The sequence below is a fragment of the Platichthys flesus genome, chromosome 4, assembly GCF_949316205.1.
Source record: "Platichthys flesus chromosome 4, fPlaFle2.1, whole genome shotgun sequence".
Classification (NCBI taxonomy): Eukaryota; Metazoa; Chordata; class Actinopteri; order Pleuronectiformes; family Pleuronectidae; genus Platichthys; species Platichthys flesus.
The window spans coordinates 880920-906134 of NC_084948.1; the positions used below are offsets into that span (position 1 = coordinate 880920).

Sequence of the window (25215 nt, forward strand, 5' to 3'; positions counted from 1 at the left end):
ACCCGGCCACCAGACGCTCGCCATCGAGCCCTCCTTCTGGGCCTAGCTCCAGACGGGGGCCCCGGGCTTCCTCCGGGCTGGGTCCCATCTCCTCTTTCGTCGATATTCATTGAGGGTTTTGAACCATTCTTAGTCTGGCCCCTCACCTGAGACCACTCTGCCATGGGAGACCCTACCAGGAGCACAAGGCTCCAGACAACACAGCCCTCAGGTTCACGGGGACACGCAAACCTCTCCACCACGATAAGGTGACGGTTCAAGGAGAGGCTATTGCCTTTTGTATAACAGTTTTTCTTTGTTTGAACTACAGTCTACCGTAAATTCTACAAAGAATTATGATTATTTTAGCATATTTTCACCTTAAATGAACTGTTACGCTACGTTCAGTATTTTACAAAATATTAATGTAAATTAAACCCTGCTTTATTGTTTTTCCATTTAAAATATTTTTATGTCATGATATTACAGCACTTCACTATTAATTTCAAAGACTTTCTTTTACAATGTATCCATTAGCCCTTCCCCTCTGTTTTGTGCGTTCCTCTGTAGGGGTTGTCTGAGATTTTTCCGACCCACACTTCAAACCGAATGCTATGAAAATTTCGCAGAATGCCTTGCATTACCTGGGCGAGAGACCTGTAAATGCAGTATTTTATCCCTTAATAAGGATTTAGAAATTATGATAATGATTGTAATGGCTTAGTAAATATCGTACAATGTATTATGGTCATTTTTTTTCGCAACAACCTTAAAATATAATCAATAGTCTGCCGGCCTTAACGTCCCACAATTTCACCCGCATCCACCCTTCTTTGAAGATACACGATGAACTTGATTTAACCATCGTATTGCAGTAATGTTACTGTACTGAACTGCTCCTCTAATAACAAAGCATCATGGCAGGCGGCTAGCAGCCTGAAGCTGTGTGCTTTTGATTTATACGTGAAATATTGCCGTGCATCCAGGCTTTTCCATTTCAAGTGAATTTAATTTAATTTAATTCACCAATTCACCATTTCACCAATTTATTTGAATTGAATTCACCTGCATTAGTATAGATGCTATTATCATATTATAGGTTTGTCACTTTAGTAACTTCCAACAAAAGCATTGGTTTATTTAAGATTTCAAAAATTCAAACATCGACGACTACTGATAACGTGATGTAACGGCTTCTTGAAGGGCTGTCCCAATCTGTTTGTTTCCTCTATCATCCACAAAATCCTTACAGGGACAACAATAAAAGGAGAATGAATAAAGAGCTATAAATAGAGAGTTTATCACATTTAATACAGGCATCACAACTATTATCGATTGATTTGAATTCAATGAAGATCCTTTGATTTTTTCTTCGATTGTTGATTGGCTTACTTTCCTCTATCACTCCAGCTCGGAACAGCATAAGGAGAAATAAACACTCACGCATCTGATGTGTTTATTAAAAAACTATCTGCACTTCGCTCAATATTTCCCATGATTATGAATGAATTTTTTCTACACTGCATCACAGGTGTCAGAATTTTGCCCCGTCGGTTTACTCTTTTGGAGACTTTGCATTTGGACAATTGGGAAATAATGTGTTGTAGACTTCAGGTTTGGACATTGCTTCTTGAATTTTTATCTTGATCTGTTTCAGATTAACACAAATGCTGAACTCTCAGTGGATGATGACTTTTAACACTTTGTTCATGAGAAATCTCTCATTCATATTGAACATTTCCATGTAGTGAACTTCCATACTCCTTGCATGTCAGGGGTCTGCGGTCAGCACTTATTCCCTCAGTGTTCATTTTTTTATTTATTGGTATTAAGTTGTCAGCTGTCCATTGACTATCCATTAATTTGGTTGGATAGATCAATGTATGATTAAATATTTAAGCATATATCAGTCAACCAATATGACGAAGGTTCAAACTTGAACACAGTTCCTTTGTGGTTGCAATAGTTCTGTGATGTTTAAAAAAATGTTTGGATCATAAGGATAAAACTGTTATTTAGCAGAATTTTTTTTTACTGAAAACAGAATGGTGGCATTTGAGGGAAAGCAACCGATTGATCCAGATCTACTGAAAAGCTACTTGAGTGCTGGTCCCTGTTGACTTTTCACTGAGACTGGAACCAGAGCAGGCACAATAATGGCATCATTGACCACAGGACATTTTTTCTGCCTTCAAAGCTCTCATTGCCATACAAAATCTTTCTGAAACAGAAAAGCAATCTCTAATGTGGCAAGAAGCCTTATCTGCCCTCTCCATTACCCTCTGAAGCCTGATGGGCTTTTACACCCAATGCCTCAATCTTTCTCTGACTTTCAAGCATGGATAGCTATGTTTGCTTCCTGAGGGGCTTCTCTCTCATCTTTGTGACACAACAGACGCTTCACATCAATTTGATATCAAACAGAAATCTACTCGACTCACTGTATTTGTTCGAATATATCAAAACAGTGTTTGAATCTGTATTAAGCCATATGTACAACAACAGAGAGAACAAATGTGAGAGCATGTGTTTCTTAATTTGTGATTCGGGACATCAGAATTGTGCACCTGTAATGATGTTGAGAAGGTGTAACTGTTGTGTTGTTCCTGTGACGTTTGCAACTCCTGAAGCCTTTTTCAGAGGGACTTCAGATTTACTCATACACATGTGTGACTATTTATTACAACTACAAATTCCATTGTCACTGGTGCTTAGTTTTTAGTTTACTTTCATATTCCCCAGTAAGTGACTGCTTCTTACCATTCATATTGGGAGCATTTTTGTGTGTACACAACTTCCTTACCACCTGGATAAGAGCATCCACCGATGTGGCTCTGATGGCCTGAGAGGGAGTTGCCCCCTTTCTTCCACCAGACAAAGGTGGATGAACCAACCCAAACATCCTCATTATTACCATCAAGGAGGTTACGTTTTCCCTTCTTTCCGTTTGTTTATTGTTTTTTGTCAGCTGGATCACACAAAAAATGACACTACTAAACTTGGTGTAAGGATGGCACATGGGCTAAGGAACAGCATGTAAAAGTTTACATAGATGGATCCAGGATTTTTTGCACTTTCTTAAGCATTATTAGGAAATTTTTCATATTTTATTTATATTTTCTAATTCATGTGTTTTGATGAAACAAGTGTGTGAACTTTGCTGCAATTTGGTCTGTTGGACCTGTAGTTCAATTGTAGTGGATATGTGCTGGTTGAACCTGTACTGTGCTTTTAAATTTGCTGTAGTCCCACCCAACACCGTATGGACAAATCAGCATCTCTGAAACACAACCCTCTCTGAATTATGGACCAATCACAACTCGTCTCTCACATCCTGTAGAGCAGTAAGTTGTAGCAGTCTGGTTCTTTATCACCACCAGTCTACCAGCGCAACAAGCTTGTCCTTCACACGATTGATGGTGTATATGTGCATAGAAAATTACCGGAATGTGATTGTGGGAAACGGCAGGATTGTCCGGACGTTCCCACTTGGTACACTGGAAGTTTGCTGACCGAAAAATTCGAGTCTCCTGCTTCGTATAAGGTAGGTTTTTGTCGCTGTAGTGCTGTTGCAATGTCCTCTTCTTCCCTTTTGCTCATGACCTGCGACTATTTACCGCACGTTTTGGCAAGGGGTTCCGAATAAGCGTAATTCGTTTTAAAATGCTGGTTACGTAATTGCTAGTGTTTGTCATATTAGCCACGAAGGCTGGAAAGTGAGTCCAGCTGAAATAAAAACACAAATGAAGCCCTGTCAGCTGAAACCTTCTCCATAATAATGTATGCTGACAGATAGCTCCGGTACGTGCCGCCCCCGGGGAAACGTCGCGCTGGAATCATACATCTGCTCCGGTAATCGACGAACGGACCCTGGTCAGTCAACTTTGAGATCAGCGACATTTTCAAGACATTTTACCAAGCTTTAGAACCAACTCCCCCACGGCACAAACGTTTTTGTCGCCGCAGAGTACGTTTTCAGGGAATTCCAACTTAAGAATGCGTCCTCAGTGCTATTCTTGCCGTCCTTTCCCCCCCTCAACAGTCAGGTCTGCCTGCGTTACAAAACACTGAAAATTAAATCCTAGTTTATACGAGGCCCCTCAAGCAGATGTGTATATCTGGTGATCCAGATGCTTGCTAATTTGAAAAGAAGACTATAACATTTACGGAAGTTTCCAGTGGCCTAGCATAAAATCTGCCCCGCTGCTTCTGAACGAGGAGTCATTTAATTGCGGTATTTTGAATATAGTTTGGTTTGACGTTGCTTTTAACATTAAGAGGCACTTGGATGTGCTAGGGTAACATGCAAGCGTGTTCTACACTGTGGGTAAAGCAGAGGGAAATGAGTCACCCTGTCAGAGGCCCAACAAATCTTGCACCTTTAGGGTGTTGTGGCCCACAGACATATCTTCTTAAGTTAGTGCTTTATTACTTCTCCTTCATTTCAGACAGTTCTACTGTTTACCACTGCAATGTTACAGGTTAAGTTTCTCATCTCATTACCCCCATTGTATGTTATACTTGCAAGTTAAAATAGGAAATTATTTTCTCATGCATAAGGCAAACACTGCATCCAGTGTCCTGTGGTGGCCAAGTGGTAAGGGGTGCTGCATCCATGTGTGCTATAACTTTTTAGTTTTCCTTTACATCTGACATTCTCACTAATGGGAACAGGTCATAACCTTTTAACCTGAAGCGTGGGACAAGGCAGGGATGCTGTGCCAGTCCGCTGCGGTTTAACTTAGCAGTCAAGCCTCTGGTTATTAGTATAAGGCAGCATTCTGATATAGAGGTGGGGGATATTGACTGTATATATATTATCGGACCCCTTTATCCCTTCCTACAATCCTCTAGCCAATTAAATGTTTTGGTAGCCGGTCTGAGTATTCCTTCATTTGGAGAAAAAGTGTATTTATTCCTCTTTCAGAAAATCTGGATCCAGGGATCAGTTCAGTTATTTGGGCCTATCTATTCCTGTAAATCCTACACTCTTACTTAAGAATAATTTGACTATTCAGTTAGACAAGTGGAAGAAATAAATTTATATTTGGAGGACTTCGCCTCTGTCTCTATCCAATTAATCTTCTTGATCATTTTAGTTTTTAAACCTGACTCAATAATAATGCTGTTAGTCTGGGGGTATAATGCACATCATATTGCCAAGACCAACCTACAAAAGCCCACAAAACTGGGGGGTTTATACCTTTCAGTATTCCAACATTATTGGGCAATTAATGCCAGACCCCTAATTTATTTGCAAGACCAGCTTCCCAAGAAAAATGAGCTCCATCATACACCAGAATGATCTGTCAAATATTTTGTTTTCTACTAAGGACTATCCAATGCATCTAGTTAACTTAAAATGTAAAAAAGATTAAATTGGTGCTTAAAGCTCCTAAATTTCCGTTACATTCTTTTTATTTGTTTTAATTGTAATTTGATTCCATCTCAATCTGATCCGGCCTTTATTTACTGGAAGGATAAAGGACTGACTACCATTGCAGACTTGTTCATAAATAATAATTGTGTATCCTATATGGAGAGGATCCATTTGGGCTCAATTAATGCCAGGTTGCATTTGATTCAGTTTAAAGTCAGGCATAGATTACATTATTCTAAAGAAAAAATGTATATAATGTTTAGTCCTCGCCATATGCTTTCTTCTTTACTGAATGATTGATTAGGATAGACTTTAACTCCGTAGTTTATCTCTGTACAGTCTGGCTTTTTCTTTTTTGTCCTTTGTGATTATTGTCTTTTATGCTTTTGTATGGGTGTTTATGTTTTGTTTCAGTTTGATGACTGTGTAAGAGAAATCCTGTTTTGTCATTGTGTGGTGACATCTTAAAGTTCCTATGAAACTCCAGTGCTATTGCTATGAAGAAGCTACACATACAAACGCTTGTACCTTCAGGGTTTTTAAATCAGAAAACCCGATCCTTTTTTTTCAAAGCAATTTTTAATCATTATGAATAGGGACAGTTTCATGCTATTGCAAACTGTCGATGTGTTCCAGAAACGGAAGTATCGTTGTAGATGTGCAAGCTGATGCCTATTGTGCCTTGGGATAATATGCATATTCATATGATTTTAGACTGTTTTCATTAGGGTTGGGTAAGGCTAAGATTATAACCGTAAATTACATTTCATTAAGCTTTTATCAAAATCGACTTACAATAAGTGCATTCAACCATGAGGGTACAGACCCAGAACAACAAGGAATCAAGTAGGCGCAATTTGCTTCAAAAAAGTCAAACTACAAGTGTTACATGTAAGTGCCATATAAGTTACTACTTACTTTGTAGTTAGTGACCATTTCTGAACCCATAACAATCAGCAATGTTTATTTTTAATCATTAACCCATGCTCGTATCATCAACTGTAGTTTATTGCACAAAAGCTTTGTCAAATAATCACAGGTGTAACACTGCTGTGCTGTGATGTTTACTTTAGTGATGTCTTATTTACACTGGCTGCCTGCTGATTGGATATAAATCTGATGCTTCTGTTTTTATTTTATTTTATATTACAGGGCTCCAGACTAACTTTTTTTACGAGGAGCTCTGTAGCCCCTTACAAAAAAATCTTTGGGGCACACCTTGTATTGACCTGCAACAGAATTATTCATAATTTTTCCGAACTTAACTGTTTAATGATAAATGTTTTGGTAATAAATAGAACATTTTAAAAATAACAGCCACAACAAAACAGATAAGGAACTTCCTCTAACAGAATGCTTCTCTTTCACCTCCCTTTAAGACACCCCGAGGACCACTAGGGCTGGGCACCTCTGACGGCCAACCCTTGTAGTTGGGTGTTCAAGCTCTTTTGCCCTGACTGAACCTCATCTGTTCAGCTTCCTTTGGTCAACCTCCTTTGGTAATATTAAGGTAGGCCTGTCATAACAACTCTTTTTGGATGATATATACTACCCCAGAAATTATTGTCATCATTTGAAAACCTTTTCATACCACTGACATTTTTTAAATATTAGAGCTTAATCCTGCAATTACACACTTTTAAAGAGCCAAAAAACTTGCAATTCTTCAGATTATTCAGTCCCAATAAATAAACCATAAATGTAATAAACCACACACACACATCCAAAACAACACTCTATTTTATTGAACTTTATACTCTCTGTTTACAGAAATGGCTCTTGAATAAATATGAAACAAACAAATTTACAAATTAAATGGTAACTGACAAGACTTTTGTCAGGGAATGTACACATTACTGATTCGTTTTGCCATTCATTGTTTATAGTCTCTGCATTTTGTTATTGTATTTTGTTAGTTTGTTAGCAGCTGCTGAGATGGCGCCCGCACAAGCGATGATGTATTTAATTATTAATTGATGGTATTGGATCATGAATCTGAATCCTCCGTTCACTTAACACTGTGTCCTGACTGTGTGCGTCACGTCTCATGTTGTACTAAGCGCTCACAAAATGTTGACGACACATTTAAATGCAGCCTCATAAACTCTGGACTGATAACTTGTGATGAGTGTTAGTTCTAAAGTGAGAGAAAGTCAGCAGGAGACTGGAGGAGGACACAGAAACTCCAGCAAGGTAAAAAAACAATCTTCTCTCAAATGAAACTGCTGAAAAGCATTCTAACGTTCACAGCTTGGTAAAGCCCACTGAGTCAGTTTTTGCAAAGACAAAAGTCTTGTCGCCTTGTCGAATGATGCACCCAATCCTAGATTACAGCCTCACCTGTGATCAGTAATTGATCAATCAATTAGTGGGTGTGTATAAAAAGAGCCCCAGCATACCAGACCTTCACATCAACTGCAACTTGACCTCTGTCAACATGCCTAAGATTCACCCTGAGAATAAAGCATTGATTATCAAGAGGCTGAAGACCAGATCCACTGCTGAGGTGGCTGACACCTTCAATGTGTCTCACCATCAAGTACAAAGAATAAGAAAAAGATTTGAAGAAACTGCAGATTTTTTTGACAAGCCCAGGTCCGGCAGACCCTGCAAGACACTGCTCGGGAGGACCATTTGTTGGCTCGAAAACCCAAGGCCAGCCCATTTTCCACTGCAGCAGAGCTCCATCAGGCCTGGTCACCTCAAGTCCCCATGTCAACCAGGACAGTTTGTAGTATTCTGTCTCGAAAACGGCCTCCATGGTCGAATCAGTGCCCAGAAACCAGCACTCAACAAAAGGCAATTAAGCCGTTTCTAAAACCAATGGATTAAATAAAAGTCAGGTTATAAGCTGTTGTTTCTACAAAATGGTAAGTGACAAGACTTTTGTCAGGGCCTGTACACATTACTGATTAGTTATGCCATTCATTGTTTATAGTCTCTGCATTTTGTTAGTGTGTTTTGTTAGTTTGTTAGCAGCTTTTGAGATGGCGCCTGCACAAGCTTAGAATACCTCCTGTGTAGGCATATACACTACAAACTACTGTTCCGATAGGTGTGCTTTCAAAATATCAGGGGTTTCATGTTGTTTGTTTTGTAGAGTTTTTTTTAAGGTTTGAGTGTGGAGTTGACCTTTTAAGGTTTAACTAGTGGTGTGGACATTTCTTGATTCTTAGATGCATTGGATAATGGACGACTCATGATCAATGCAGAGACAAAACATAAACGAGTCATGTTTTATGCTGCGTTCATTTTTTAATCAGTTTTCCACAGCTGAATAATAGACGTACACACAGGAAACGGGGCTCAACCCCCACTAACTCACTATGACGTAGTGAGATAAGAGGGGCGTTCTCATGAAGCAGCCGGTCAGTGACTTTGTTGAGGAACACCGGAAACAAACAGTGACAACAGAGAGTTTCCTATATGATCCACAGCTGCTCAACGATCAGAAATATGGCCTTTGTATTAGATTTAAAAAGTGTTTCAGCTTAACTGTTTCAGGGGCTGTTGGAAATGATAACGTCCACTAGCTTAGCCAATTTAACATTTGTACAGTGATTTAGAGGCCAATTCAAAATATTGAAAAATGTATTGTGTATCGCGATATAGCCTAAAAATATAGCAATATTTGTTTTAGGCCATATCTCCCAGGCCTTATGAATTGTTGACTGCTGAATCATAATCGAATTGTGTGGCTAGTGAAGATGCATACTCAAAAGATATAGCTGTGTGTAGTCATGTTTGTCATAGAAATAGATAATGTTTTTTTTTCAGCTTTTGGATTATGATGTTTATTGGAGCTTTTACAGCATTATTTGTTGTTTCAAGCCCGTGCCACAATGGTTTTCATTTCAGCACCCATGATAACAGATTAGAGCGAACAACCTGGCTGCGGTTCAGCCGCGGAGCAGCACTGCTTTTATAAAGACATGTGTTCTCGCCGATTTTTTTTCCACGGAATACTGTTCACAGTAGAGTAAACTTTGAACAGTCTTTTCACCACAGTTTTAATGCTTATCAGTTATAAGTCTTATATATAAGAGTAAAAGTTAAAACCATGTCACTCGCATTTTAGAATACGACTGCAAGTAACGACTATTCTGATTGATTAATCTATCGATTAGTGAAACGATTAATCGACCAATCAGATTTTAAACTATACAAATCCTCAATTGATCTTATTTAGCAATCAGCTGTTAAATTTAAACGACATCTGATAACTGACAATAAAGACAATAAAGATCGATACTTCATTCAAAAATGTCTTTTAAAAGACTTCTGCATATTAGGCTACTATTGATACAAAAACAAAGAAAAATCTAGTTTTTGTTTTGCTTCAACAAACAAAGCTACAGTGTTCTTCGGACGGCATAATTGTAATAAAAAAATACATCAACAGGCAATGGGATAACATGAGGCTTTTAAACTCGTTAAAAAAAAAATCCTGCACACAGGTTTATATAGCAAGCTAGCTAACAGGCTATCTTATGAGGTGAGTCTGTATCGTCTACGATATGATGTCAAACGTGCCTCCTCTTCAAATGCTTGTGTCCTGCTTCTATGGAAAGCAAGGTCCCCCTTACAAATATTGCAGGTAGTTGTTTTTTGTTTTTTTTGTTAATGGTGAAGTTCTCCCATACTTTTTACTCTTTGATACACAACTTTTTGCAACAGACGCAGCCATTGGTCTAGGTTGTGTCACTAATTTACATGCGCGATACTGAGAGGTAATAGTGTAATAAGGACATCACGAATGTGGCTTGAACCAGAACAATATGCCTGCTGACTTTTTCTAAACTAGTGAACACATAGCTCCCAAAAAAAACACCATCCGTCGGTGACCCTTCAAAATAAGTGTCCCATACAGATAAACTGCTTTTGATGACAGAAAAATGTAAACTAACTGGATATATAAGTCTCACTTTGGACTTTAACAAATGATGACAACCCTAATAATTTACCCGTTACTGGGACCTGCACAGGTTAAGTTTTTTTGTTTGTTTTTCACTATAAAATGTATTACACACTGAAATAAAAATGTTGGTAAATAAAGTACAACATTTTGGACATGGATTTTCCCTGCAACACGTGACAAGATGCAAAAACTGAGTAGCGCGGAGTGGTCCACCTCAATAAATTAACGCTGCTAAGTAGGGGCCAGGCAGATCGCTCACAGAGTGATCATTCTTCCACTCATTAGTGGAACATTTTATGAATCTGCAATCTAACCTTTCTTTTTCTTTTACTATCACTTGGACCAGTCACATAAGATGCAGAGCAACCATTGTAAGCAAGTTTTGAAGTGACATCAGGGCGACCAAAAATCTGTGAAGTTGAACAAGATTTTTCCTTGGTCACCTAAAATGTAACTGGTCTGTCTCTGTATTTGATCAAGTCATGTCCTCATCTCATCTGGAGAGTTTACAGTCACGCCCTTGTTTGACACTCCAGAGTTTATGAGACATGTATTTTAAAAACATTGAAAATATGACAAGCAGCTAAACTTATACAATGCAGACTTGGGTATTTATCTAAATCACAACCGTCCCATCCAATTTACCGAGCTGGTAACATATATCCTCTGTCAAATGTATCAAATTTATTCAAGAGTCAAGAGGCAGAGAGTACATTTTGTGTAATGTTTTGGTCATGTGTGGTTTATTTTTATTTATTTGTGAAATTTCAGACTGAATATTCTTTAGAATTAAGTTCATTAGTCATTGAAAGGCTGTATTTGCATGATTGTGCTCTAATATTATCATTATACTAGCGGTTTAATAATGGTTTCACACTGATGACTATTATATATTTTATCGCAATAATTTCTAAGACAAAATATTCCAACCAGGCTACGTTCTCCCTAAGAGAACATGCTTCACAAACATGATGGAGAAGAAATATGAGCATGGATTCCTGAGAGTCAAACTTGCCCTCTCCTCATCCAGATCCATGGTCAGTTTAACCACATATGCATGGACCAGTATTGCCACAGAAGCATACTTGGGCATAACCTGCCATTTTATTAACAATGACTGGGAGCTTGTAAGCTATAGTTTGACTACTATGCCACTTGAAGAGCAACACACTGCAATGAATATTGTATCCTGGATTGAAACAGCAATTGAGAAGTTTGGAATTCCTGCAAGTAGAATCAAGGCTGTGGTGCATGACAATGCAGCTAATGTAGTAGCAGCCATCAAGTTGTTAGAAGAGAGGCATGGGATATCTTCAATCCGCTGTGCTGGCCACACATTACAGCTAGTGGTAAATCACGCATTGGGAGGTTGAGATGGCCTACAAAGTTGCTGCTACAAACACCAGTGTAATTGCAGCTGCCCTGGATCCCAGGTTTTGCAGACGGAAATTCCTGTCCCCAGATGAAAGCCTGAAACTGCAGGTGAAAGTGCAAGCCCTTGCAATAGAAGCAAAGAGGAGAATGATAGAGAGTCAGCAACAGCAGCATACCACAGAGGCCCAAACATCAGCAGGTGTTACAGAGAAGAGGTCTGTGTCATTGCTGGACACCTTGCTTGGGTCGGACTCAGACGAAACCTCCAGCCAGAATAACAGTGGGGACGAGGCAGATGTCATCAGTCATTCAGTGAGAAAAGAGATTCTCAAGTATTTTGGGGAACAGCCTCCGCCTAAAAGTACAGATCCTCTGCAGTGGTGGAAAGCAAATGAGGCAAGGTTTCCCTCTCTGGCTGTTCTGGCAAAGACTTATTTGTGTGTACCTGCCACATCAACACCTTCCGAGCGTCTCTTCTCCGCAGCTGGAAACATAGTTTCCAAGAAAAGAGCTAGCCTGAGTCCAGAGCATGTGGACATGCTGACATTCCTACATTATAACACACATGTCTAACTGACGTTAGAGTCGGATTTTGAGCTGGACACCATTCTTTATTATACTTTAAACATGTTGCACTTTGTTTAGTATGCAGACGGAACTTTTTTATTTTGATAAGGGGTTAAACTTTGATATCTTTTTGAGTTGCACTGCTGACTTAACTTATAAGCCCTCTTTTTTATTTATTTTTATCACGTTGGAGTTGCTAGTTTAAACCTACAGTTTTGCACTTTGATATTTGAGCCTGTTTACATTTTGTTTTGTGCTGCATTATATGATGACATACAGTTTGTTGTTGTCAAAATAAAGTTAACTGAAATGAAATGGTCAATTTGATTTTTTCCGAGGAAAATTAGTCGTTTAGATGAATCGACTAATCGATAAAATAGTCGTCAGATTAATCGATAGAAAAATAGTCGTTAGTGGCAGCCCTACATGTGTCCCCCGACATTATAGACCTAAAGCAGCAAAACTAAAAAGGAGTGAATTAAAATGTTCTGGTTAACTATGTGACTTTCTATGGAAGCATATTGCATTAACTTGGGGAAAAAAAAAAAAAAAAAAAATCCTGGTTTTCGAACCAATATTTTTTCCTGTATTTCCAAGCTAAAAATCCTGTTTTTCGAACAATTTTTTTCCCGTTTTTCCGAGATAGTGACGTATAGCGTCGCTTAAAACGGTTCCGTTAGAACCCCTTTCAAAGCAAGAGTCCCAACCACCAACCTGCTTATAACAGGAACTACACATCAATCTTCCATAATAAAGCCACTAACAACAGGACAAAAATTTAAACTATCCTCTCCCTTTCTGTAGCACATACCCTGAAAGATGGTCGAGAATTTCAACTGATGTTTTCAGGTTTATTTGAAACTTGATTGAAGAATGATGTGTGGTTCCTTTTTATAAGCAGGTTGAAGGTTGGGACTCTTGTTTTGAAAGGGGTTCTAACGGAAGTTAGGATAACTGCACAAAGTTATCCACCTGGCTTCTGTACTCCCCCTCCTGGCCATCTCTGATACATCCCACAATAGCAGAGTCGTCAGAGAACTTCTGGATGTGGCATGACTCCGAGTTGTAGTTAAAGTCATATGTGTACAGGGTGAAGAGGACTGGTGAGAGCACAGTCCCCTGTGGAGCGCCGGTGCTGCACAACACAGTCTCAGAGACACAGTCTTTCAGCCTGACGAACTGTGGTTTCTCTGTCAGGTAGTCAGTGATCCAGGACACCAGGTGGACGTTCATACCCATCTGCAGGAGCTTGTCACTCAGTCGAAGGGGCTGGATGGTGTTGAAAGCACTGGAGAAATCAAAGAACATGATTCTCACAGCACATTTCCCCTTGTCTAGATAGGAGTGTGCCCTGTATATGAGGCAGATGATGGCATCCTCCACGCCCACCTTATCCTGGTAGGCAAACTGCAGCGGGTCGAGTGCATGGTGAACCTGGGGTCTGAGGATGTGAAGAAGCAGTCGTTCCATAGTCTTTGAGATGTGTGATGTCAATGCGACTGGCCGGAAGTCATTCAGCACACTGGGGTGTGGCTTCTTTGGAACAGGGATGAGGCAGGATGTTTTCCACTGTGCAGGGACCTTCCCCAGTTGGAGGCTCAAATTGAAAATATGCTGCAGCGGCTCACCCAGTTCCACAGCACATGTCTTGAGAAGTCTTGGACAGACCCCATCAGGGCCGGCTGCTTTCCTAGGGCACCGTCTCCTCAGTTGCACCCCTCCCTCAAGCTGCACCCCGCCTGAGGGAGGGGTGCAGCTGTGTGGAATGGCAGAGGGCTGGACGCTGGAGGGAGTGAGGCCCCACTGGCTGTAGTCCGAGCAGGGGGTAGAGGGGGATCTCGGGGACATGAGGGTGAAGGGGTAGAGGCATGCAGTGAGCAGGTAACAGCAGCTGATGGGGCTGACGGGGAGGGGGGTTGAGGACTGGATGTACAACAGTCATTTCCCCCTGTAGCCGGATTGTCAAACCTATTGTAGAATTGGTTTAACTGGTTTCTTCTCACCACATCCCCCTCAACCGTGCCGCTGCTCTTCTTGCAGCCTGTGATGGTTTTCATGCCATCCCACACCTCTCTCATGTTGTTCTCTTCTGCTCCACCTTCCTTCTGTATGAATCCTTTGCCTCTTTCAGCATGGTCTTCAGCTCTCCCTGTACACGCTTCCGCTCTGCCTGGTCCCCATTGGATTGAATGGTTTGCAAGTTAGGCACTGCTGGTGTCATTCTTCCAACACGGCAGTTTGTTCAGGAGGGTGACTGTGGCTGCAGAGTCAGCACAGAGAAACCCATCCAACAAGTAAGCTGTATTAATCCGGCAGCTTTACTTCCCAACAGCAGAAGAAAAGTGTTCTGGGTGTGTAGACTGCGTGCTTATATATTTGAGGACCATTTCGAGCAGGGGTTTTCACTTGGTTTTGTCCAAGGGACCACCATTCTGACTAGAAAGTAATCCGCGGCCAACTGGGATGCCTACAGGCACGTGTGTCTACGTGTGTATGTATAGAAGGATAGGATATAAGATCGATAGAAGGAAGTTTTAACATTTGGTTTTCCATGTTGGTTTAATTTAAAAACCTCAAACAAATCTAGATATATCTATTTCAAAACCTCAAACAAATCTAGAAAAATCGGTGTGGAAAAAATAAAACGGTCGATTTCCGTGCTTACGATTTTTTTTTAAAAATGAGGTTGTAGTTGTTCTGGATCTCAGAACCATATGAAAATCAATATATAACGTCCATAACTTAAATGTACAGACATGTAGCTGACATGTTGAGAGAACGTTAAAGTAACGGTGATCAATAACTATCAACATAAACTGGGGCCACAACTGAAGAGGGAAGATGACAAAGTAATGCAGAATATATGACAAATGATAATCATACAATATCACACAAACAATTGAAGCCTACTTAAGTTCAACCTCATGATCACCAGCAGCAAATCCCACCTACTGCTAGTGTTGGGGGGAGGGTGGTGGGTGAGTAGTACTTCTGAGTGTGTGTGTCTTAGAGCTCTGCTAAGAAATTGTTTCTCAACCAGCGAACGTGGTAAAGTGACTGTTATTGCAATTAATTGTTTTGGCTATTATGCCAAGTAATTCTGCCCTTTTGGGCCTTCTTTTGGGGAAAATAAAAATTCCCATCATACAAACTACATGTCCAAGACCTCCTGAGAGTTTTTCTATATAGCTCAACCACTCCTCTATATCTGCTTTTAACACACATGCACAGGGGGAAACTACTGGCAGTTTTTAGCCCCAAGCCGGTTTCAAGGTTCCCCTCATCACCTTAATATTATTTTAGACATATTTTGCACGATATTCAAGAGTAATCTGGAAATGTGTTTAAATATCAAAGCGAATTTCGCGGACCCCCTGCAATGGCGTCAAAAGGACCACCAGGGGGACGTGGACCCCTGGTTGAAAACCCCTGATTTAGAGCATAGCACTTACAGAGTGAGGACCTTTTGGCAAAGTGAGGAACTTTTTCACGTTTAGACAGGACTGTTTAAGAGAAAGTCTTGCTCTAAGGCTTAGGGTAAGGGTTAGGCATTTAGTTGGGCTGTTTATGGTAAAGGGCCATGGCATGCATTATTGTAACGTTATTGTTAACGTCAGCTTTGTGTCTTAATGGATTCCTGATTAGCTCTGTGAGCTTCAATAGTAACTGCCTAAAATTTAAAATTAACTCATGTGACTTGCTCTGGCGTTGTTGCAAATGAAAACATTTAATTATCTTTTGCTATTAACCTTGCTAAATGAGTGCTGAACTATATGTTTTGTGTTTTGTGCCATAGTTCAGGCCTCATGGAGCTGGGAACTGGACACCTGCTGTGCACCAGGGAGCTTGATCCATGCCTGGTTCCCAGCAAGCAACCATAAGGGGTGGGAATCTTAATTACCCTCAGTTCCTTTTCCCATCCGCCCCCTAAATTGCCCCTGTGGAGATATTGTCCTGTGCTGTCTCTGGCCTGCAACATGATTGGCAAGCTGAAACAGAACTTGCTGGTGGCCTGTCTGGTCATCAGCTCACTCACGGTGTTCTATCTGGGCCGCCACGCCATGGAGTGCCACCATCGCATCGAGGAGCGCGGTCAGCCGGGTGGAAATCTGCCTCTGTCAGCAATTGGTGGCAGCATGCGGACCACTTTACGGACAGGCCAGAATCTCAGTTCACCTTTTGTTTACAACAAAGACATGCCACTCATCTTCATCGGCGGTGTGCCCCGCAGTGGAACTACACTAATGCGAGCAATGCTTGATGCCCACCCAGAGGTACGCTGTGGCGAGGAAACCCGTGTCATCCCACGTATCCTGGCCATGAAGCAGATGTGGAGCCGCTCAGGCCGAGAGAAGATGCGCCTGGATGAGGCAGGTGTGACAGATGAGGTGCTGGATGCCGCCATGCAGGCCTTCCTGCTGGAAATCATCGTCAAACACGGAGAGCCTGCGAACTTCCTGTGCAACAAGGACCCTTTTGCACTGAAGTCACTTGCCTACCTGGCTAAAATATTTCCCAATGCCAAGTTTGTACTGATGATTCGTGATGGGCGGGCTTCAGTCCACTCCATGATCTCACGGAAGGTGACCATTGCTGGCTTTGATCTGGGCAGCTACCGGGACTGCCTGACAAAGTGGAATCGGGCCATAGAGACCATGTATACTCAGTGCCTGGAGGCATCAAATAAATGTTTACCAGTGCACTACGAACAGTTGGTCCTCCATCCTGAGAAATGGATGAGGACACTGCTTAAATTCCTTGATATTCCTTGGAATGATGCTGTTCTACACCACGAGGAGCTCATTGGGAAAGCTGGAGGAGTGTCCCTCTCCAAGTAAGTAATATTACAACTCCTTTTACTTTTTTTCTTTTCCTAGCCCAGCCAACTCCAAGCCCAGACATCTTGATCTGTGCCTAGACTTTAAACGATACTTATAGTTTAACGTATAAGTTACAAATAAACTTTCATACTTCTTTGTTGGCTAAATAACTAGTAATAGTTGTCACAGACTAAAAACATCACGCTATTCATTGTGACTGTGTCTTAGTTTGTTGCTCTGGGCAAAACTTGTCTTTGGTTATTACATCTAGAGCTATTTTATTTCAGAGTAATACAATATAAGCCTGTGTGATGCATTTCAGGAATAGATTTTCTTTCTAAGCAGTTCTCTCAAACTTGAATGGCTCCATTGTTTTTGTTTTTGTTCACTGCTGTGTAATATGTGAGTCAATGGCCTATTGTTTCAAAAAGCTAGACTTGGCTTATTTGCTGTTTAGTTGCTTTCAGGATTTGAAAGAGGTCACTACCAGTGAGGACAAACCAAATCAACGTCCATCATTGTGTCATGCTGTGATTCATTTAGAGCAGTGGTCGCCAACCCGCAGATCAGGATCTAATGGTGGATCTAACTGTCAATCCCCCAACTCTGTGGACTCACTGGCTGTCGCTGCACCGCTGATCAGCTGTGTGTCTGTTGTCTGTTTTTCGCTCGCGACATATGTGTATATAAATAGCAGCCTAGATCAAATTTAGTTTATATTCCATTTAACAGCGGAGTGACAGAGCTGAGTCATTAATAGTTTTTAATAATATCTTTTAACACTGTGCGTGTATCATCAAATCACTGCAGTGAACCTGACTGTGCCATCAGGCGCACAGGGCACAGATTGCATTGATCTGTGATCTTTTTCTTTTTCAGGCTCCGTTCTTTCTATCGTCCTCACTCTCACACATTGTGTGAGCAGCAAAGTATCAGTGTATTTTCTTTATTAGTGACATCACTGCTGTCCCATGAAGTCGCTTATCACCTCCACCTCACTAACAAAAACCTAGATATCAGTGTCAGAAAGTTACGCTTCCTCTTTTCGTCGCTTGATGCCGTGACTCCGTCCGGACTCACGGTGGAAACCCATTGGTCAGCAGCATAATTTTATATTCATGACGTGCTTTGCATTGACAAATAATGATTGAAAGTGGGTTTGTGGAGGGAAGTCTTGAAGGCAGATCTATGTACGAACTTTTCCAGGTGGACTGTGATTTATAAAATGACCATTGCGTTCAGGTGTGCATAAGTACGCCTTTAGTATGAATCCCAAGCACTGTTTAATTAATGAGATCCCAGGAGTGTAGTAATATCCTGGATAAAACGAGATCTCTATCCAAACGCATGCTTGGCCCTGATTCATCCCTTTTCACATCTATATTTGAGATCAGTTTAGTTTTTCAGTCACAATAATTGTTGGTCTATAGAAATATTTTAATAGGTATTAATCTCAGCTTGGACAATCATAGCTTTTATTGATTTGTCAAGAAGTATGGATATATAATCTCAGCATTCTATGCATGAAAGGTGAGCATTGTCAATTTGCAATTTTTAACAGGATTATGGATTCCCAATAATAACAGCAACTTCCTTAAATGTAGGGTTGGTGATACGGGTATTGATTCTGGAGTAGACAGCATGAGACATGTATAAAGAAATCAGGAAATTTAGTTCATAATAAAGGGAGGGAGTGTAGTATATTCAGGCACTGAATTTCTAAACCAAGTTTTCATCAACCCTCGAATAGGTCCAAAAAGAGCTCCCAGAGGACTGTCCCATCGTCCATGATCCTGTCACTACAGTTAGAGAGAGGCTGAAGCGAGCGCTGCTCTGAATAAAGATGCACACCCTCCACTGATTGTGCTAATGTGACTCAGCACCCCCCATATAACTACAGTACATTTTTGTTTGAAAGTAGTCCTGTGTACTCAAATAAAAATCAGTGTCATACATTTTTTGAATATTTCCAATTAAAAACCTTTTAACAACAGATGAATAGATTCAGTCAACAGAAACGCTTGTGTGCAGCTGTCTCTGTTCAATCAATCAATCAATCAATTTTATTTGTATATCCCATATTCATAAAATCACAATTCGTCTCATAGGGCTTTAACAGGGTCTGACATCCTCTGTCCTTAACCCTCAGCAAGAGTAAGGAAAAACTACTAAAAACCCTTTTAACAGGGTAAAAATACATAGAAACCTCAGAGAGAGCCACATGTGTAGGAAAACATCATTAAGATGAAATTTTTATAGCAGCATTTGATGAGGGTAAACATCCCGAAGGACAGCCCCAACATGACCTGCCAAGCAGTCCCACTGCAATCACAGTTCATGGTCAGCAACCAGCAGGACCACGATCCACCATCCAGACCAGAACGCCACTCCAGTCCTCAGTCACCGTCCACCGCCGCCCACCAGGACCCACCACGAGCTGCCGCTGCAGTCCTGGTCACGTGCCCATACCCGATGCCAACGCGACACAGGATCCGCCACCACCACCACGATCAGCCCACACGACACAGAATCCGCAACACTGGATCCACCACCGTGACCCCCGATGCGCGATCCACAAACCGCAATTCAGGGTGCGGCCACAGGGGCCCCGGATTTGCGGGTGATAGAGCAAAGGAATTACGGGGAAGGGGGATAGGGATGGAGAATAGGAAGGAGAAGCTCGAAAGAGAAGCTCCCTGGGTCATGTGTCATAAATTCCCTTTGCGTGTTAGCGTCATCACAGATTTTTGCCTTGTAATCAATGATACAGGCCGAACTTGAGGCTACACTGAGGCTCAAGGTAAATCTGACTGACTACTGGTTTGTATGATAGAATGATGAAGACCATGTGGCCCACTCAGTAGATCAGCCATCAATACCTCTATGCCTTTTTTAACTTAACGCTTAAAAAAGGCACGCTTCCTAACTCTACTTTCACTCCATGCAGGTGAACCTACAGTGCCTCCTCACTATAGCAGCTGTCATAAGTATGTATATTTATAATAAGACGTTATGTTATTAAAGTTAACAAGTTATGACCTTGATCATTACAATAATCTAAATTATACAAAGCCTAATGCTATAAATTGACCGCTACTTATCCATAGGTAAAAAAGAGTGGCGTGCAAACCCAGCAATACAGACAATAATTCAGACCGTATCAAAGCAAAAACAAGCGTCATAGGTGTTTTTATATTAGCAGACATGCAACCATTCTCTGTTGTTGAGAATGCAGAAACACACTTAAAGAACTCAAGCCCTGCTACAAAGTTCCCTCTTGTCCGCAGTCAGCAAGTCGAATCAGCCCTTTAAAAACCTCTGTCCCTAGCGTGACGGTGTTCTTCACAATGGGAGACATTGTAAGTACCAGCAGGGCCACCCTTTATGCATACAATGTGGACAAGTACATTTTTAAAATAAAACAAATTTAAATGCATGGATTTATATTTGATAATTATAATTATACATGACAATTATGGTGGAGTTAATTTTCTACATGCTACACCTATATGGATATTTGTTTTGACTTCTTTATTTATTTTTGTTATTTTACTTTTGTAAAAATTAGTTGGGTAAGAAAGACACAATTAACATAGGGGTTGAATATTTTTTTAATTCTTTTTAATGTATTCTGTACAAATGTATTTTTTGTACTCAACCGAAAACGTACCGAACCGTGATCTCATAACCAAGGTACATCCTGGACCCCTAGTATCGTAACGAAAAATCTTGGTATCATGAAGGTACTTTTTCCCAGTGTTCATTTGTGAGATGGTTTTCCTTATATAATTCTTGCTCTTTTTGGCTGTCATTAACAGATATTGTTGATGTATATAATTTCTCATAATACTGTTGGATGTCTTGTTATATCTTTTGTTGAGGGAACTAATTTATTACCCTGTTTGGTGGCAGGAATTGTGTTTTGAGTTACCTGTCTTGGGGAAATCTTCCAAGTACCCAGAATAGGATTTTTGACAGTGAGAGCCAGATTATCTTTTAACATATTATTGCTTCCCTGTCCTTAGTCATCGAAGAGCCCTTAAGTCTACATTTATCTAGAATAGGATTAATCATTTGGTTAAAGTCCCCTGCCAGTATTATTTGTCCCTCCATCTCCCCTAATACCTTTACCTGATGAAAAAATGTGGGTCTCCCTGATCAGGTGCATAAAAGTCACATAATATCACCTGTAGGCCTTCTATTAATGCTTGCACAAATATCTTCCACCTTTTTCTTTAAACTTTTTAAGCAACACTACAATTATGTGGGTTTCCTGTATGAAACTATGTTTGCTTTATTAGTTTTCTAATATGACAACACCTTCTGTCCTTTGACTGGATTTCCACTTCCATTCATATTCCACGATATAAACTTAATACATTCCTAATACCAATTATAATTCAAAGATTTCTGCATATCCATTTCTTTTGCACAGTAATTGTTTAGATAAATCTGATCATAATGTCTATGCCACCCATACTTACCATTTGTTTAAAAATCATGTACACTGTCAGAATAGCCACAATAAATTGGAAATAGAAAGTTTCTAGTACGGAAAAACGAAACCAATAAGTAAACCAGACAATCCTGGAGCTGTCATTTGCATCTTTAAATTGAGAAACAAAAATAAAACCTTATCCAGTCTGTAGGTTACCGCTCTTCCCTCCTCCCTCTGTGGCAACTTCGCCATGCTTATCTCCAATTTCATTGCGGCATAAATATATATATATATATATATGTGTCGCCGGATAGGTTAGTGTGTATTTCTTGTTGAATTCCTGTAACTTGTGCTTCACAGAGGTGACAGCTTTCCTCTTCCCCGCCAACTCTTTTGTCATTATGGGAAACGCAGAATTTCGACGTCATTTTCAACTTTGCAAATTCTGCGAAAACAAACTCATTTCCGTGTCCGCACGTGCCCCACGCTTTTCGCCGTACGCTTTACATACTAAGGCTGCAGCTATCGATTATTATCGAATAATCTAAAGATTATTCATATATATGATAAATAATTCTGTTTACTGAATCTATTTATTTGTATAACAAGGTTTTGATTATTACACAACTGTAAAGTCTTTACATTTAGTTGCCTATGTAGTTGTACTTTTATTCAAGCAAATACAGTGTTCATACCAGAAACCTTACATTGTAGCTCCCCTGCAGTCATGCTGCCTGTGTCAACAATGGACACCCTATAAACAAACTTTCAAGATGTCAAAGGTCATCTTAAAGTGCTGCGTGGCATGTCGTGGTTCAAGCAGAGATGCCATGGAGACTCTTGAGTGTTTTTCAGCCTTGCCACTACGATGCTGGACCTCTACAAATCAATGGTAAGGACACTTGAGGTTCTCAGTAAGGCAGCACTGTTCTCGTCTCTCACTTGTGCCTAGACACTGGAAAATCTTCAGTGGTCATGTTTTCATAGAACGGGCTTGCATGTAGAACCTGCTACAGCTGTACTATGTAACTGAAAACAAATTAGGCGAAAACAGATGCTAGGTTTGCACAGGGAGGGAGAGGGGAAAAGCTCTTTGGCATACAGATGGAGAGCTTGGTCATTTAGTGTGCACATCACCCCTCTAGAAATTGACTTCTATTAAATATTAATTGGTTCCTTAACCAGAGTCCTCTGAGCTTAGCAGAAGATAGGCATGGAGACATTGCTTTGCCCTACATGTCTACATCTAATAACTAGTGTTAGCAGCCACAGTCAGAAACAAAGTTTATGATGATTTATGAGAAAACAGTGATTTATTCATACATTTCTTCAAATGTGGTGTTTAATTGGAATGCAACCTGTACACTCTTTGGCCCCTATTGAACATAATCCCAATAATACATTTGAACTTTGAATCAAGTCATGTTTATGCTCTCTCTCTTACCAACATGTCCTGATTTTTTGACAAAATGTTGGAAAATAATCGTTAAAAAAATTATGAACAATAGGCAAACTACAATCAATCAAATTTTATTTGTATAGCCCATATTCACAAATTACAATTCATCTCATAGGGCTTTAACAGGGTGTGACATCCTCTGTCCTTAACCCTCAGCAAGAGTAAGGAAAAACTACAAAAAACCCTTTTAACAGGGTAAAAATATGTAGAAACCTCAGAGAGAGCCACATGTGAGGGATCCCTCTCCCAGGACGGACAGAAGTGCAATAGATGCCACGTGAAGGAGAACATCATCAATAATCAAAGTCTCTAAAAGCATTGATGAAGCACAGTCCATGCTCAGCAACCATCTAGACCACGATCCACCATCCAGACCAGACGCCACTTCAGTCCTCAGTCACCGTCCACCGCCGCCCACCAGGAGGACCCATCACAAGCCACCACTGCGGTCCTGGTCCACCGCCCGTGCCCAATGCCAACGCGACACAGGGTCCGCCACCAGCACCACGATCAGCCCACATGACTCAGAATCCGCCACACTGGATCCAACACCGCGACCCCCGGTGCGCGATCCACAGACCGTAATCCATGGTGCGGCCACAGAGGCCCTGGATCTGCGGGTGATAAAGCAAAGGGATTCCGGGGAAGGGGGATAGGGATGGAGAAGAAAAGATAGGGATCGAGAAGAAAAAAACATTGAACACATGTTCAATGTTTTTCAATGGAAAAATTGGAAAAATTTTCAATGGAAAAATTGGACATGTGTTCAAAACATTGAACACATGTTCAATGTGTTTTTCAGGGTTGAAAAAAACATTGAACATGTGTTCTACCTTTTGTACTACTAAAAGGTAGTACAAGAGGTCACTACCTTTTACGATCATAAATGTTTTGCTCCATCGCCTCTGAAGTGCTTCGCCCTTGGTGCATTACAGTCAACCCCCCTGACATGCTGCTTATCCACTGCAACCTTCAGCACTCCTCACTCTTAACTGTCCCAAAGCTTTGGGTCTTTAAGGAATAATAGTGGGGAGCCAGGCCCCATGGCGGGACCTTCTCTTAGCATTAACATCAATTACCTGGCTTTGATTTAGTAAAGGCCTGACTTGCTGAGTGACTTGCTCCATTATCTTATCCAGGAACAGAGAGCCACTCCATCCCTCCTCCTTAATTCTCTATCCTATTTGCAATCTGGATTTCTCTATCTACTCTCCCTTATCAGCTGTTGGTCATACTCAACACCCCCTTGTGATAAAGACGTCCGGTAAGGAATAACTGACAAGCAGCAGGCCATAAAGAGCATCAGCCCAAAGGCAAGTGGTCATGTGATGGGCAGAAAGTATTTTTTTTGTCATATTACATTAATAACAAATTATTTTACTAAATGCAATTTTCCAATTCCAATGTTTTACATTGCAACCTAATGTTAGTTTTAAAAGTTATACATACACTAAATGAAACCTGGCAGTGTCTTTTTTGTGGATAAGGTTAATATGTTCTTTGCCAGTGACTTTCCTATTGTACTCCGCCGAAGAGGTTGTCGGTTATCAAGAAACGTCGATCTGCATTATTTGGATGTTTAAAAGATAACAAGATACAAGATAGATTTATTAATCCCACACACATGCACAGACACAGTCATGCAAATGGGGGAGCATTTTTACTCTGCTTTTGACCCATCTGGTGAACACAGCGGGACACACAGAGCAGTGAGGACACACAGAGCAGTGGACAGCCATGCACGGCGTCCGGGGAGCAGATGTTGGGGGAGGAAGGTGCCTTGCTCAGTAGCACTTAGACAGTGGGGTAGGGAGAGTCCTCTTGGACTTTTTTGGACATAGCCAGGTGTTGTCCATCCAGGTATGTTTTTGTTGGGGTTGTCACTCCGTGGAGTTGAATCAGAGACCATCCAGTCGGATTTTCTGCCCATAGTCCAATTTTTTTGCCACTATTCCACCGCCTCTCCACAACTGCGACAAGTGCGACTCTGAAGTTATTCTGCTCACCTTTTTGTTTGAATGACTAACAGCTGAACAGTTTATAACTTAACTAAAATGTATGACAGCTTCAGAACTGAAAAGCACTGTTTTGCGCTGTGTTCTACCATTTAGGTCTTTAAAGACTTGACAAAAGCTGCGATTACTGATTGTTTTCTGCAAATTATTTTGTCATCATGCATCTATCATATCATTTATATCTGAAATTCCTAATTGCCATAGTATTTTGTTTTTCAAAGGCCAAGGCAAGGTTATCAAATTTCTGTTCAATCCAAAATGTAAA

The 25215-nt window shown here is 40.7% G+C and overlaps 1 protein-coding gene across 5 annotated transcripts in view; it reads left to right on the forward strand.

Moving 5' to 3' along the window:
* The first annotated feature begins 3312 nt into the window (after positions 1-3312).
* The window catches only part of tpst1 (tyrosylprotein sulfotransferase 1), a 50948-nt gene continuing 29045 nt past the window's right edge, over positions 3313-25215 (forward strand). Inside the window, exons 1-4 of one of the 5 annotated variants that reach the window (XM_062386728.1) lie at positions 3313-3523; positions 6739-6869; positions 16015-17052; positions 18789-20559. In XM_062386728.1, the coding sequence (XP_062242712.1) occupies positions 16196-17052; positions 18789-18858 (927 nt within the window). In that variant the 5' untranslated portion in view covers positions 3313-3523; positions 6739-6869; positions 16015-16195 and the 3' untranslated portion in view covers positions 18859-20559. Of the gene's footprint in view, positions 3524-6738; positions 6870-16014; positions 17053-18788; positions 20560-25215 lie in introns of those variants that run through there. The other 4 variants (XM_062386726.1, XM_062386724.1, XM_062386727.1 and 1 more) reach the window with 4 other exon arrangements.